This window comes from Oscarella lobularis, chromosome 18 (assembly GCF_947507565.1).
Source record: "Oscarella lobularis chromosome 18, ooOscLobu1.1, whole genome shotgun sequence".
Lineage (NCBI taxonomy): Eukaryota > Metazoa > Porifera > Homoscleromorpha > Homosclerophorida > Oscarellidae > Oscarella > Oscarella lobularis.
In genome coordinates this window covers 891,633-902,603 of record NC_089192.1, presented here as the reverse complement: position 1 = coordinate 902,603, position 10,971 = coordinate 891,633, and the positions used below count along the sequence as shown (strand labels likewise).

General features: G+C 45.8%; 3 protein-coding genes and 1 long non-coding RNA gene across 6 annotated transcripts; 3 read left to right on the top strand and 1 right to left on the bottom strand.

The window, feature by feature from the left end:
- The first annotated feature begins 804 nt into the window (after positions 1 to 804).
- LOC136198132 (fibropellin-3-like) lies at positions 805 to 1,431 on the top strand. The gene is made up of 4 exons (XM_065988047.1): positions 805 to 832; positions 965 to 1,078; positions 1,123 to 1,227; positions 1,292 to 1,431. The coding sequence occupies exons 1-4, from the start codon at positions 805 to 807 to the stop codon at positions 1,429 to 1,431; spliced, it is 387 nt and encodes a 128-aa protein (XP_065844119.1).
- On the top strand, positions 1,254 to 6,890 carry LOC136197982 (fibropellin-1-like). 2 transcript variants are annotated; one of them, XM_065987884.1, is made up of 22 exons: positions 1,254 to 1,405; positions 1,531 to 2,112; positions 2,164 to 2,278; positions 2,328 to 2,630; positions 2,682 to 3,000; positions 3,049 to 3,162; positions 3,212 to 3,325; positions 3,373 to 3,486; positions 3,538 to 3,648; positions 3,704 to 3,817; positions 3,875 to 3,988; positions 4,041 to 4,154; positions 4,210 to 4,323; positions 4,369 to 4,482; positions 4,539 to 4,763; positions 4,818 to 4,934; positions 4,989 to 5,102; positions 5,153 to 5,722; positions 5,787 to 5,900; positions 6,032 to 6,097; positions 6,143 to 6,323; positions 6,371 to 6,890. In XM_065987884.1, the coding sequence occupies exons 2-22, from the start codon at positions 1,688 to 1,690 to the stop codon at positions 6,384 to 6,386; spliced, it is 3,588 nt and encodes a 1,195-aa protein (XP_065843956.1). In that variant the 5' UTR covers positions 1,254 to 1,405; positions 1,531 to 1,687; the 3' UTR covers positions 6,387 to 6,890. The 2 variants fall into 2 exon arrangements, with proteins under 2 accessions (XP_065843956.1, XP_065843955.1); XM_065987883.1 differs by having other exon boundaries at positions 6,143 to 6,890.
- LOC136197992 (uncharacterized) lies at positions 6,859 to 7,683 on the bottom strand. Its single transcript, XR_010672652.1, has 2 exons — positions 7,040 to 7,683; positions 6,859 to 6,991 (listed from the first exon to the last, which is right to left on the bottom strand). It is a non-coding gene; the product is annotated as an uncharacterized lncRNA (long non-coding RNA).
- A 254-nt stretch (positions 7,684 to 7,937) lies between these two features.
- On the top strand, positions 7,938 to 10,727 carry LOC136197990 (fibropellin-3-like). 2 transcript variants are annotated; one of them, XM_065987894.1, is made up of 8 exons: positions 7,938 to 8,663; positions 8,719 to 9,021; positions 9,079 to 9,400; positions 9,457 to 9,570; positions 9,623 to 9,736; positions 9,793 to 10,137; positions 10,233 to 10,289; positions 10,345 to 10,727. In XM_065987894.1, exons 1-8 carry the CDS (start codon positions 8,604 to 8,606, stop codon positions 10,542 to 10,544), a joined length of 1,515 nt encoding a protein of 504 aa, XP_065843966.1. In that variant the 5' UTR covers positions 7,938 to 8,603; the 3' UTR covers positions 10,545 to 10,727. The 2 variants fall into 2 exon arrangements, with proteins under 2 accessions (XP_065843966.1, XP_065843967.1); XM_065987895.1 differs by having other exon boundaries at positions 10,233 to 10,293; positions 10,345 to 10,543.
- The last annotated feature ends 244 nt before the right edge of the window (positions 10,728 to 10,971 follow it).

Genomic DNA, 10,971 nt, shown 5'->3' with positions numbered 1-10,971 from the left:
TGCACGCCGGTGATGTCGTTACAGCAGCAGATTGGGCAAAGAAAATGAAGGTATACTGACTAGTAGTTCACCTAAAGATATGTGTGAAGTCTTAGGCAGCATTTTCATCCTGATGCATCTTTAGCGTACGCGAAAGTGTCAGTGGGAGTCACTCTAGGAGTTGCTTGTTTACTCAACTGTACCCTAGTGAAGGAGATGCGCAGTCATCTTGCACTGTTATTATTTCGATGGTATGTCACTGCCGTGGTCTGCGTTAGTCAGGTATCTAAGTTGAAATACGTCGTGTAGAAGTTACAACATACCCTAACTTAGGTAGCTTCTCATGGCAAAATTAATTTGACGTACGTGTTTTTTCAAAACCCAAGCAACGAAGACTTTAACGGACTTTGCTGTGGCTCAGAGATAGCAGGGTCATGCAGCGAATGTTCAACGAATCTTGAAGTTTGTTACTGGACGCCTCCTGGGTCTGTCTGCGAGGACAAAAAGACAGCAACTGATCTACGTCAAACGTTTGTCCCTGGAGAACCTCCACTACACCTTGTCACATTATCATTCTTGAACAATTGGAAGGTTGTCCTCGCGCTTGTGGCAATACTGTACCTAAAATCTATTGTTTAGGCTACTTCAGTTTGAACATTACGGCTCAAAATAGCACAGGAAGCCTTATTGACCTAATGAGTGCTTCCTTTTTTAATGTGCCGATAGCAAACACGTCGTCAAGCATAGTCACAATTGCGGGATCAAGAGCAGCTGATACTACAAACTTGTACCTCTACTGGCAAGTTTCTTGTGATGCAGATTGGTATGGCAGGGACTGTGGAGTCTATTGCAAGTCAAATATCACTCACACGTGCAATCCAAAAACTGGGCACAAAATATGTAACCCAGGATTTGAACCTGAGAATGATTGCACAATAAGTAAACAATTATTGGTGTGAACCTCTTTCTAAAGCATTTTCTGTAGACACGGACGAATGCAGTTCCAGTCCCTGCCAAAATAATGGGACCTGTTTTGACGATATAAACCGGTACCAGTGTTTATGTGCGCAAGGATTTACAGGAAATCATTGTGAAGCAGGCACGTCGTATTCTAATTTGTTAAAATATTTATATCTTCTCAAGACATTGACGATTGTTCGCCCAATCCCTGTTCTAAAGAAGCCTTCTGTGATGACGAAGTGAACGGATATAATTGCGTATGTCTACTAGGATACAGCGGAGTTCACTGTGAAATAGGGAAGTCTTTACAGTTGTATTCGTACTGCATCTCTTATATATAATCTTCGTGCAGACGTTGACGAGTGCTTGTCACAGTCGTGTCAAAACAATTCTACATGCGTGGATGAAGTAAACAACTATTTTTGCAACTGCTCTTCTGGATTCTCGGGAAAAGACTGCTCTCTCGGTAAGAAGAAAGCATTGACTCTGTGATCTCAAAAATTAGGCAAACTGGCAGTACCTTAACTTGTGGCGCTGCATATTGAGATCTCAGAGTCATAAAATTAGAATGCCTAAAGCTGCTGAATGTAGAGATTAACGAATGCGCCTCATCTCCATGCCATTATGGCGCCGACTTAAATGAACGGTTACAGCACTGGAGGAATATGCGAGGATCTGGTTGACGGCTACGTATGCAACTGCTTCGCCGGATACACGGGCATTCATTGTGAGAGTGCTCTAGACATTGATGACTGCTCATCAAATCCGTGCCAGCACAACGGAACTACGAGGTTACAGCTGTTTGTGCCGGCTTGGATTTGAAGGAGACGACTGCGAGAGAAACATAGACGAATGCGAATCAAATCCGTGTTATCACGATTCCGCCTGCATTGACGGAATTAACATGTATTCATGCCACTGCAGAAACGGCTTCGCCGGCGCACGTTGTGACGTGAGCGTCGAAGGGTTGTGGAATGCTGGTACGGTCTCTGGAGCAATTGTTGGATCGCTTGTGATCGGCATTTTGTTGGGATTTCTAACTGCCTATCTTCTCTTTCGTTACCACTCCGTTCAGTCAATTAAGAAGTCGCTGGTTGAAAAAAGGAGCGAACAGATTGCAATGAACCAGTCTCCTGCCTACCACCAGCCTGAAAACATATACGCTTCACCAACGTACGATTACATCAATTCAATCTCAAATCTTTAGATCAGACTGTTATGTAGATCGGGTTCTATTATGTGCAGCACGAGATCTCACGTGAACTTGACTTTGGCCAATATGGTTGACGGCTTTGCGGCAGTTGCTGTTCTATTTCTTCTTCAAACGTCAACGACACAGGTAGCTCATTTTCATAATTGAATCTTACCGAAGACGGTAGAGACGTTAGGTTTTCGCTGACGGCTACCTAGAAGTCAAACTGATCTCATACTCAGACGCAGCCAAAAAGATTCAGTCGGGAGCGTGTTGCAATCCTTCCTCGTTTCCTCCCGCCGGTTGTGATAAATCTTGCAACAATTACCTCGTCCTTTGCCACAAAACGTACGGCGATACAAGTGCCTGCACGAATCCCGTCACAACTGGCACATTTCAAACGTCCAACGGCTTCAGCATTACACATTACAATTTCTTGTCTTCGCTGGGCAACGGCGTGAGCAACCCCATCGACTTCAAGTTCACTGGACGATGGCCTGTACTACCGATTTGAATCAATCTTCCTGCATGTAGAAAATGTCTGTTTCAGGGAAATTTCAGCTTGGACATTACCGCGATGAATGATGGCTCGGCTACTGATGATCTCATAGCTTCTACTCGCCTTGATCAAAATCCTGCTAATCTGGGATCCATCTGGACAAGAGACAAACCTCGTGTGCTGACCAATGGCAACTTTCATCTGGAATTGGCATTCGAGTGGAAAGTTGAATGTCTACCAAATTACCTAGACGATTGTTTGAATTACTGCGTATCCACAAACGATTCGTCTGGTCACTACACCTGTGATCCACTGGGACACAAACTGTGCCACAACGGTTACGAAGATCCAAACACAAACTGCACAAAACGTACATTAGTCAGGAACACGATTGTACACAATCTATTACCTTTCGTAGAAATTGATGAATGTCTGTCTAATCCGTGCCGAAATGGTGCAACGTGCATTGACAGGCTACTCGGTTACGACTGCAATTGCCCCACAGGTTTCACTGGACTTTGGTGTGAAACAGGTACGTATCACAGGATTGTTTTCTATGCAAAAAAAGTCGTTGGCTTTAGACATTAACGAGTGTGCGTCTAATCCGTGTACAAACGGGGGCACCTGTCACGATATGTACGGAAACTTCGAGTGTACCTGCCTAGCGGGCTATACAGGAGTACAGTGTGAAACAGGTAGACGCGTAGTAATAGCTGTGCGTATTTAACTCCCGCTACTGCAGATATAAACGAGTGCTCTTCTAATCCGTGTGCTAACGGAGGAACTTGTAGCAACCTCATTGGAATGTTTACTTGTTCTTGCATCATGGGCTACACGGGAACGATGTGCCAAACAGGTACGCCATTTCACTTTCATTGCAATAGCTTGTAACGAAGCCCGGTTTTAGACATTAACGAATGCGAATCAAATCCGTGCCAGAACAACGCTACTTGTAATGATGGTGCCAATGGTTACGCTTGTCAACTCCTAGGATACACAGGGACATATTGCGAAACAGGCAAGACACCAATCGGAATATGTCACTGCAGTTTGAATGGCATATGTAATTTTAGAAATCAATGAATGTGAATCGGTACCGTGTCAAAATGGAGGCACGTGTACAGATAAGGTCAACGCTTATGCATGTGCCTGCTTGCCAGGATATACAGGAAAACTATGTGAAACAGGCAAGGATCAACTGTTAGTTCAATAAACAATAGAAATTATGTCTTTTCGCCTTATAGACGTAAACGAGTGTTCATCTGCGCCTTGCCAGTATGGTGGCACATGTACTGATCGAGTAGACGGTTACTCGTGCGCTTGCGTTGTTGGTTATACCGGACTACTATGCGAAACAAGTATGGCTGCACTTGTGAACGTTTGTCTAATCTGCCACTGCCATATTTCTAGACATCAACGAGTGCAGCAGTGATCCGTGTCAGCACGGAAGTACATGCAACGATCTAGTGAACCAGTTCACGTGTACGTGTCCTAATGGGTACACCGATGAATTTTGCGAGACAGGTACCTAGTTGTACACACCTGATCCTTTCTTTACAACAAAAATCTCTCATTTTAGATATTGATGAGTGTGCTAGCGATCCCTGCACGAACAACGGAACGTGCACTGACAGAATAAACGGTTTCGTGTGTTCTTGCTTACCAGGCTACACTGGAAGCACATGTAAAATAAGTAAGAGATATCGTTCTAATAATACTGAACTAACAAAGCCGCCAGACATTGATGAATGCAACCCCAATCCTTGTCAAAACGGAGCCGTCTGTGAAGACCTAATCAACGACTTTTACTGTCCATGTTTAGCTGGGTACACGGGAAAAAAATGCTCAGTAGGTAAGTATCGTTGGCACGCCGCACACAAAAAAAATTAAAAGAGAGAATACCTCTAGATATCAACGAATGCTTGTCTGACCCATGTGTCCATGGATCGTGCAGAGACAGAGTGAATCGATTTTCATGCACATGTGACGATGGTTGGACTGGAGCCCAGTGCGAAATTGACATTAACGAATGTCAGTCGAATCCGTGTCTAAACCGAGGCACGTGCATAGATAAAGTGTTCCAATACACCTGCACTTGCCCGCCAACTCACACCGGTAGTCACTGCGAGACAAGTAAGTGCTTTGAAAATTTAGGTGACTGTTGTTAGAACTATACTGATCGCACAGAAATCAACCCATGCGACCCAAGTCCATGCCTACTAGGAGGCACATGCACAGAAACTAACGACGGTGGATTTAATTGTACGTGTCCTCCAGACTACAAGGGAAAAATCTGTGACGAGAGTAAGACATTCCTAAGGTTTTTGCGATCTTACTACAGTTCACAATTTCTTACAGAAATAGATGACTGCAAGAGATCAGACTGTGCTCCTAATGCCCACTGCGTAGACGGGATACTATCGTTTACATGCGATTGTAATTTGGGATTTACAGGCGCCAAATGCGAAACGAGTAAGATCGACATAGCATTGACCAAATAGTTTGGCCACGAAACTTTTCAGATATTGACGAGTGCGCGTCAATTCCGTGCCAACACAATGGCACTTGTACAGACGGGATTAACGGCTATTCGTGCAGCTGTATTCAGGGATACACGGGTGCGGAATGCGAGATCGAAGTCAACGAATGCGATTCGCTCCCGTGCCAATACGGAGCCACGTGCCATGACCGTTTTAACGGATACACGTGCTTCTGTTCGCCGGGTTACACAGGCATCAATTGTCAGATTGACATAGACGACTGCGAGCCAGATCCGTGTAATCATTCGCTCGGATGTACCGACAGAGTAAACGGATTCAAATGTCAGTGCGAAACGGGCTACGAAGGACTGAGATGCGACATCGAAACCGATGAGTGCAAATCAAATCCTTGTCAGAACAGTGCCCAGTGTACGGATGTCTTCAGAGGCTACACGTGCTCGTGTCAACCGGGTTTCACGGGTTTGCACTGTGAGGTCGACATAGACGAGTGCATGTCATTGCCGTGTCAAAACGGGGGAAGGTGCGTACAGGCGGTCAATCTATTCACGTGCCTGTGTGCCACAGGCTATAGCGGAAAACGATGTGAATCGGGTACGTATGCAAGAAAACTAACAGAAATGCGTGGCAACTCGCTAAACTGATCTTCTCAATGCAGCTATAGACGAATGCAGCTCGCAACCTTGCCAAAACAGTGCAACGTGCGTGGATCAAGAAGGGAAATTCGAATGTCGCTGTCAGCCGGGCTACAACGGCATACTTTGTGAAACATGTAAGCAGGCAAAGAACGAAGCAGACTTCTAAACCGTGCTCGAGGTTCCAAAGTTTCGGAACCTGACTAATATACAAGATAGCACGGTTTTGAAGTTCCCAGTGTGAACGGGCTATACAATCGTGTCTTAGATACTGGCGTGACTGACGAAAGTGGAGGAATAAGCAGAACTACGATAATAGTTGCTGCAATACTTGGTATGTATTATTCACTATTTGTTATATTGGTGTAATTTTTTCTAGGATTCGCCGCGATAATGTGCGCGGTTGCGATCATTTGTGGCTATGTTTGGGTGAAAATTCGTCTTTCTAATCAGTCAGACAAACGTCATTCGCAGACGGAAGTCAAAAATTTGAATCAAAATGTGATTGCACTGGTTGAGTCGGCGGCATATGGTTCTAGTTTGCCTCAAGATGATCCTCAGTACGAATCCATCTCATGTTATCTGTCGCCCGAATAAGAGCTTTTAGCTTGGCCCTGGCTTAGACGGTTACTTTTGAGCTCATACGTTTTTACTACGTTTCATCTCTGTACTACTCCGCAGTTGCAAAATCATTCTCTCAGTTAGGTTCATTATTGAATCATCAAACTTCAGAAACTTCGGTTTTCTCTTCAGATTGCAGTTGATGACGTCAAAGGGGACCCCCTTCACGCAAACTTTCTATAAAAACGCGCTCGTGCGAAGAGAATTCTTAGGTTTAGCTAGCGAAGCTGACGTGAGCGAAAAGGCAGTATTCCATGCTGTAGACTCGCACAGGCACCCCGTAGGCGGCGGATCTCCGTGCAGTTCGGCAGCCATGAAGACGTCGCGGTTTCCTCTCGCCGTCAGTCTGATTCCCAAAGCAGAATATTACGACTTGTGAACGATTCGCGATGGGGTGTAACGCCAGCAATGAGTCACGATGACTCATAATCGCATGCATGAGCGTTTGGTGACTAAATCTACGTCACTCGATCGTAACGAGTCTTACCTAAATTTATTTTATACAAAGAAAACGTGGCATGCACTCGTTCAAAAACATGCAAAATCCTCGTTCGATGTCCGGTTTATTGGCCTTTCGTCTCCTAAGCCTCTCTTGCCGCGTTTCCGCCTAAGAAAAAGAGAAAATTAGTCTCTGCCAAATAATCGTTGTACGTACCTTTTTGTTGCGTCCGTATTAGCGTTATCCAGGCTACACCGCGTGGAGGTTCGGACGCTTCGTAGCCCAGGGAAGTCTTCGCAAAGCGATGACTCCCTTCCAAAAAGTTTCGGGCGAGTTGCGACTTCCTCGGCCCCCCCAATCAGTATCCGCCTGGACGAGTAGTCGGCCCCTAATACCGAGTCCCCCGGCGCGACGATACCTGACCACATTGGTAAGCACAAGGCTAAGAACCAGGGCTTCTGGGTTGGAGAACGGCCGACCACTGTTTGTAGAGGCCGACAAGAAAGACAGTGCAATGCCGAAATGACTTCACCTGAGCCGGATCATCCTCGGTCTAATCGTGCTATCGGGTGAGACAAGTGCCGGCAACCAGGCCATAATGAACACCCCCTCCAAGCCGTAACCGCTCGAGCCTAGCGCGGTTCGTGCTTGTTAGCAACAATAAGACCTAAGCGATCGTTTCGCCCAGTGCGCGTACCGAGGCCGAAGCCCCCCTTCGCCCTGCCTACGGGCTCCGGCACGGATTATCCGTGGGCCACGCTGATCCGCCAATCCAGTCTTGCCTTTTGCCTTCCCCCGAGCCGGTCCGTTCAAGGACGAGACGCAGCGAACCGCGAAACATCCACCCTCAGCCGCAACTGAAGGAAAATCGGTGTGCACGTTGCTTTTGAACAGCGTAGCTCCGCCCAGCGCGCTCATTCGTCCGTTGGGGTCACGTGGGGCTCATCCAGCGCTCTGATTTGTTCCGCCTAATAGGCGTGAATTTGTAAACCGGTTTTGAATACCGGTTTGACTAATGATTGGTCAGCAAATCTATTTTTGGCAATGATATGATGCAAGATTTCGCGCTTTTGCATCGAGACAAGATGGCGGAAGGAACGTGGTCCAACTAAAGGACGACCTTTTAGTTACGTCTTTCTCTTACTTTCCCCGCTCATTTTTTGCACGCGCGCAAAGTTCGTTAGCGCGCTTTCGCTTCGTTCAAGATCGGCGATTCGACGGCGAAAAACTGCTGAAGGACGCGCCCTGTACCCGCCGCAGCTCTTCGTCCTCTTTGCCGATGTCCTTACCGAGCCGCACAAGGCAGTTTTCAGTTCCGAAGTTGCCTCATGGCAGACCTCCGATCGTTATCGGCGACTTATAGCGACTTCAGCTCGTTTTCTAACCTTCTAAAGAACGAAGAAAGAACTGAAAAAGTCACTCGGGCAGGATTGCTGCCGTTGCAACCCACTTGCCCATGCGAAACGCGTATTTTGTCACAGCAAGGGTCCGCCATCTTTACTTTTCCTAAGATTCCTTTCTCCCGAGGCTCATTTTCTACACTAGGCGTCTTTAGTAGCGAGAGAGCGAAAAAGAATATTGCAAAAGGCGTTTTCTGGCCTCGTGGATGATTAAAAAGTCAAGAAAAGTAACGAGCAGTTGAAAATGACAGAGTCTCCTGCTTATCATCTGTCTGAAAACGTGTATGCATGCTGCGCCAACCTACGAATATGTTCAGTATGAACTTGAATTCTAAATTCGTGCACACCAGGTGACGAGATCTCACGTGAACTTGACCAGTATGGTTGAGCAGGTTCTGGCAGTTGCTGTTATAGCTCTTCTTCAAACGTCGACGACGCAGGTACTCACCTACATTGATGAGTTTAACCTTAATTAACGTCTGAACAAATGTTAAGGTTTTCGCTGACGGCAATCTACAAGTCAAACTGATATCATACTCAGACGCAGCCAAGAAGATTCAGTCGGGAGCGTGTTGCAGTCCTTCCTCGTTTCCTCCCACCGGTTGTGATAAATCTTGCAACAATTACCTCCTGCTTTGCCACAAACCGTACGGCGATGCAAATGCCTGCACCAATCCCCTCACAACTAGTACATTTCAAACACCCAACGGCTTCGGCATTACACATTACAATTTCTTGTCTTCGCTGGGCAACGGCGTGAGCAACCCCACCGACTTTAAGTTCACTGGACGATGGCCCGTACTACCGATTTGAACCAATCTTCTTCCTAAATGTACTGTAGAAATTTTTTACCAGGGAAATTTCAGATTGGACATTACCGCAATGAATGATGGCTCAGCTACTGATGACCTCATAACTTCTATTTACCTCGATCAAAATCCTGCTACTTTGGGATCCGTTTGGAAGAGAGAGACTCTTACTGTGGCGTTGGCCAGTAGCCTCACTCATCTGATATTGGTATTAGAATGGAAAGTCCAATGTCTACCCAATTACTTTGACAATTGTTCGAATTACTGTGTGCCCACAAACGATTCGTCTGGTCATTACACCTGTGACTCACTGGGACACAAATTGTGCCAAAGCGGTTACGAAGATCCAAACACCAACTGCACCAAACGTACGTTAAATCGCAAATTGTAGGAATGCTTTTGAATGATATATTATTGACTGTAGAAATCGACGAATGTGCATCTAATTCTTGCCAAAATGGTGCAGCGTGCGTTGACAGGCTACTGGGATACGATTGCATTTGCGTAATGGGTTTCACTGGACGTTTGTGCGAAGCAGGTTTACCCAGTTCATAAATCTTTCCTTCCAGAAAATAGTTTCTTTTATCTAGATACTGATGAGTGTGCTAGCAATCCCTGCACGCACAACGGAACGTGTACTGACAAAGTAAATGATTTCGCGTGCTCCTGCTTACCAGGTTACACTGGAGCCACATGTAATATAGGTAAGACGTTTGCTATAATAATTATTCATCAAATAGTTTGACCACGAAACTTTCAGATCATATTGACGAGTGCGCGTCAATTCCGTGCCGACACAATGGAACTTGCACAACTGGAAATAACAGGTATTTGTGCAGCTGTATTCATGGCTACACGGGTGCAGAATGTGAGCTCAAAGTCAACGGATGTGACCCGTCGCCGTGCAAAAACGGAGCCACGTGCGAGGATCGTTTTAACGGCTACACGTGCTCGTGTCAACCGGGATTCACGAGCCTACACTGTGAGGTCGAAATAGACGAGTGCATATCGTCGCCGTGTCAGAACGGAGGAACGTGCGTACAGGCGGTCAATACATTCACGTGTCTATGCGCTACAGGATTCAGCGGAAAACGATGCGAATCAGGTACATACCTGATTACGTTGACCTTACCGAGCCCATTCGTAGCAAAACTTCCAAACGGGTTATACAATCGCGTCTTTTTAACGGTATCTTATTAGACTCCGGCGTGACTGAGGGAATAAGCAGAACTACGGTAGTGGTCGCCGCCGTCATTGGTCTGTCAGTGTAGAATATTATTATTTACTATATTAATTATTTATTACGATTTAGGAGTCGTCGTGATAATTTGCGTGATTGCTATTGTTTTTGGCATCGTTGTGGTGAAAAGACGTCATTCTAATCAGTCCAACGAACGTAATCCGGAGGTTGAAGCAAACAATTCAAATCGGAATGTGATTGGACTGGTTGAATCGCCGGCATATGGTTTTAGTTTGCCTCAAGACGATCATCAGTACGAATCCATCTCATGAGGTTCATTTAGCCAATGAAACTAAGGCGGCAATAGGCTACGTAGTGTTTAACTGAACACGTTTTAATAAAGAGCTGATCAAAAAATTGTAAATGATATTAATTAATAGCCTGAGAAAACAAGATCGCTAGTTTGAAAAAATGTGAATTTGCAGTTACGGAATTAACGACCATTTTTTGTCCGACCAGTGTCTGTAACTCGCTGCGCGCAAGCGGCGCTTGCGGTTCAGGCGGACGAAACGTGTCTAGTGCATAATAAAAGCGTGCTAATGGCAGGTTGAAAAAAATTCTATCTTTGACTACGTCATTATTATGCACGAGTGGCGTTCCATGCGCCTGAACCAAGCGTCGCTCGCGCGAAACGAATTGAAGACACTTGCCTCGAAAGTGGGCGTTCCCGCCATCGCTACACTGCGCGAGTAGCGTTCC

Coding starts and splice junctions, on each gene's coding strand:
- LOC136197982 (XM_065987883.1), top strand. CDS start 1,688: ATGACTGCTCATCAAATCCGTGCCAGCACAACGGAACTACGAGGTTAC. Junction 2,631..2,681: donor AGTTCACTGGACGATGGCCT/GTACTACCGATT, acceptor TGTCTGTTTCAG/GGAAATTTCAGCTTGGACAT. Junction 4,483..4,538: donor GGGAAAAAAATGCTCAGTAG/GTAAGTATCGTT, acceptor GAATACCTCTAG/ATATCAACGAATGCTTGTCT.
- LOC136198132 (XM_065988047.1), top strand. CDS start 805: ATGGCAGGGACTGTGGAGTCTATTGCAA. Junction 1,079..1,122: donor AGGAAATCATTGTGAAGCAG/GCACGTCGTATT, acceptor TATCTTCTCAAG/ACATTGACGATTGTTCGCCC. Junction 1,228..1,291: donor AGGATACAGCGGAGTTCACT/GTGAAATAGGGA, acceptor ATCTTCGTGCAG/ACGTTGACGAGTGCTTGTCA.
- LOC136197990 (XM_065987894.1), top strand. CDS start 8,604: ATGGTTGAGCAGGTTCTGGCAGTTGCTGTTATAGCTCTTCTTCAAACG. Junction 8,664..8,718: donor TTCAAACGTCGACGACGCAG/GTACTCACCTAC, acceptor ACAAATGTTAAG/GTTTTCGCTGACGGCAATCT. Junction 10,138..10,232: donor CGGAAAACGATGCGAATCAG/GTACATACCTGA, acceptor GTATCTTATTAG/ACTCCGGCGTGACTGAGGGA.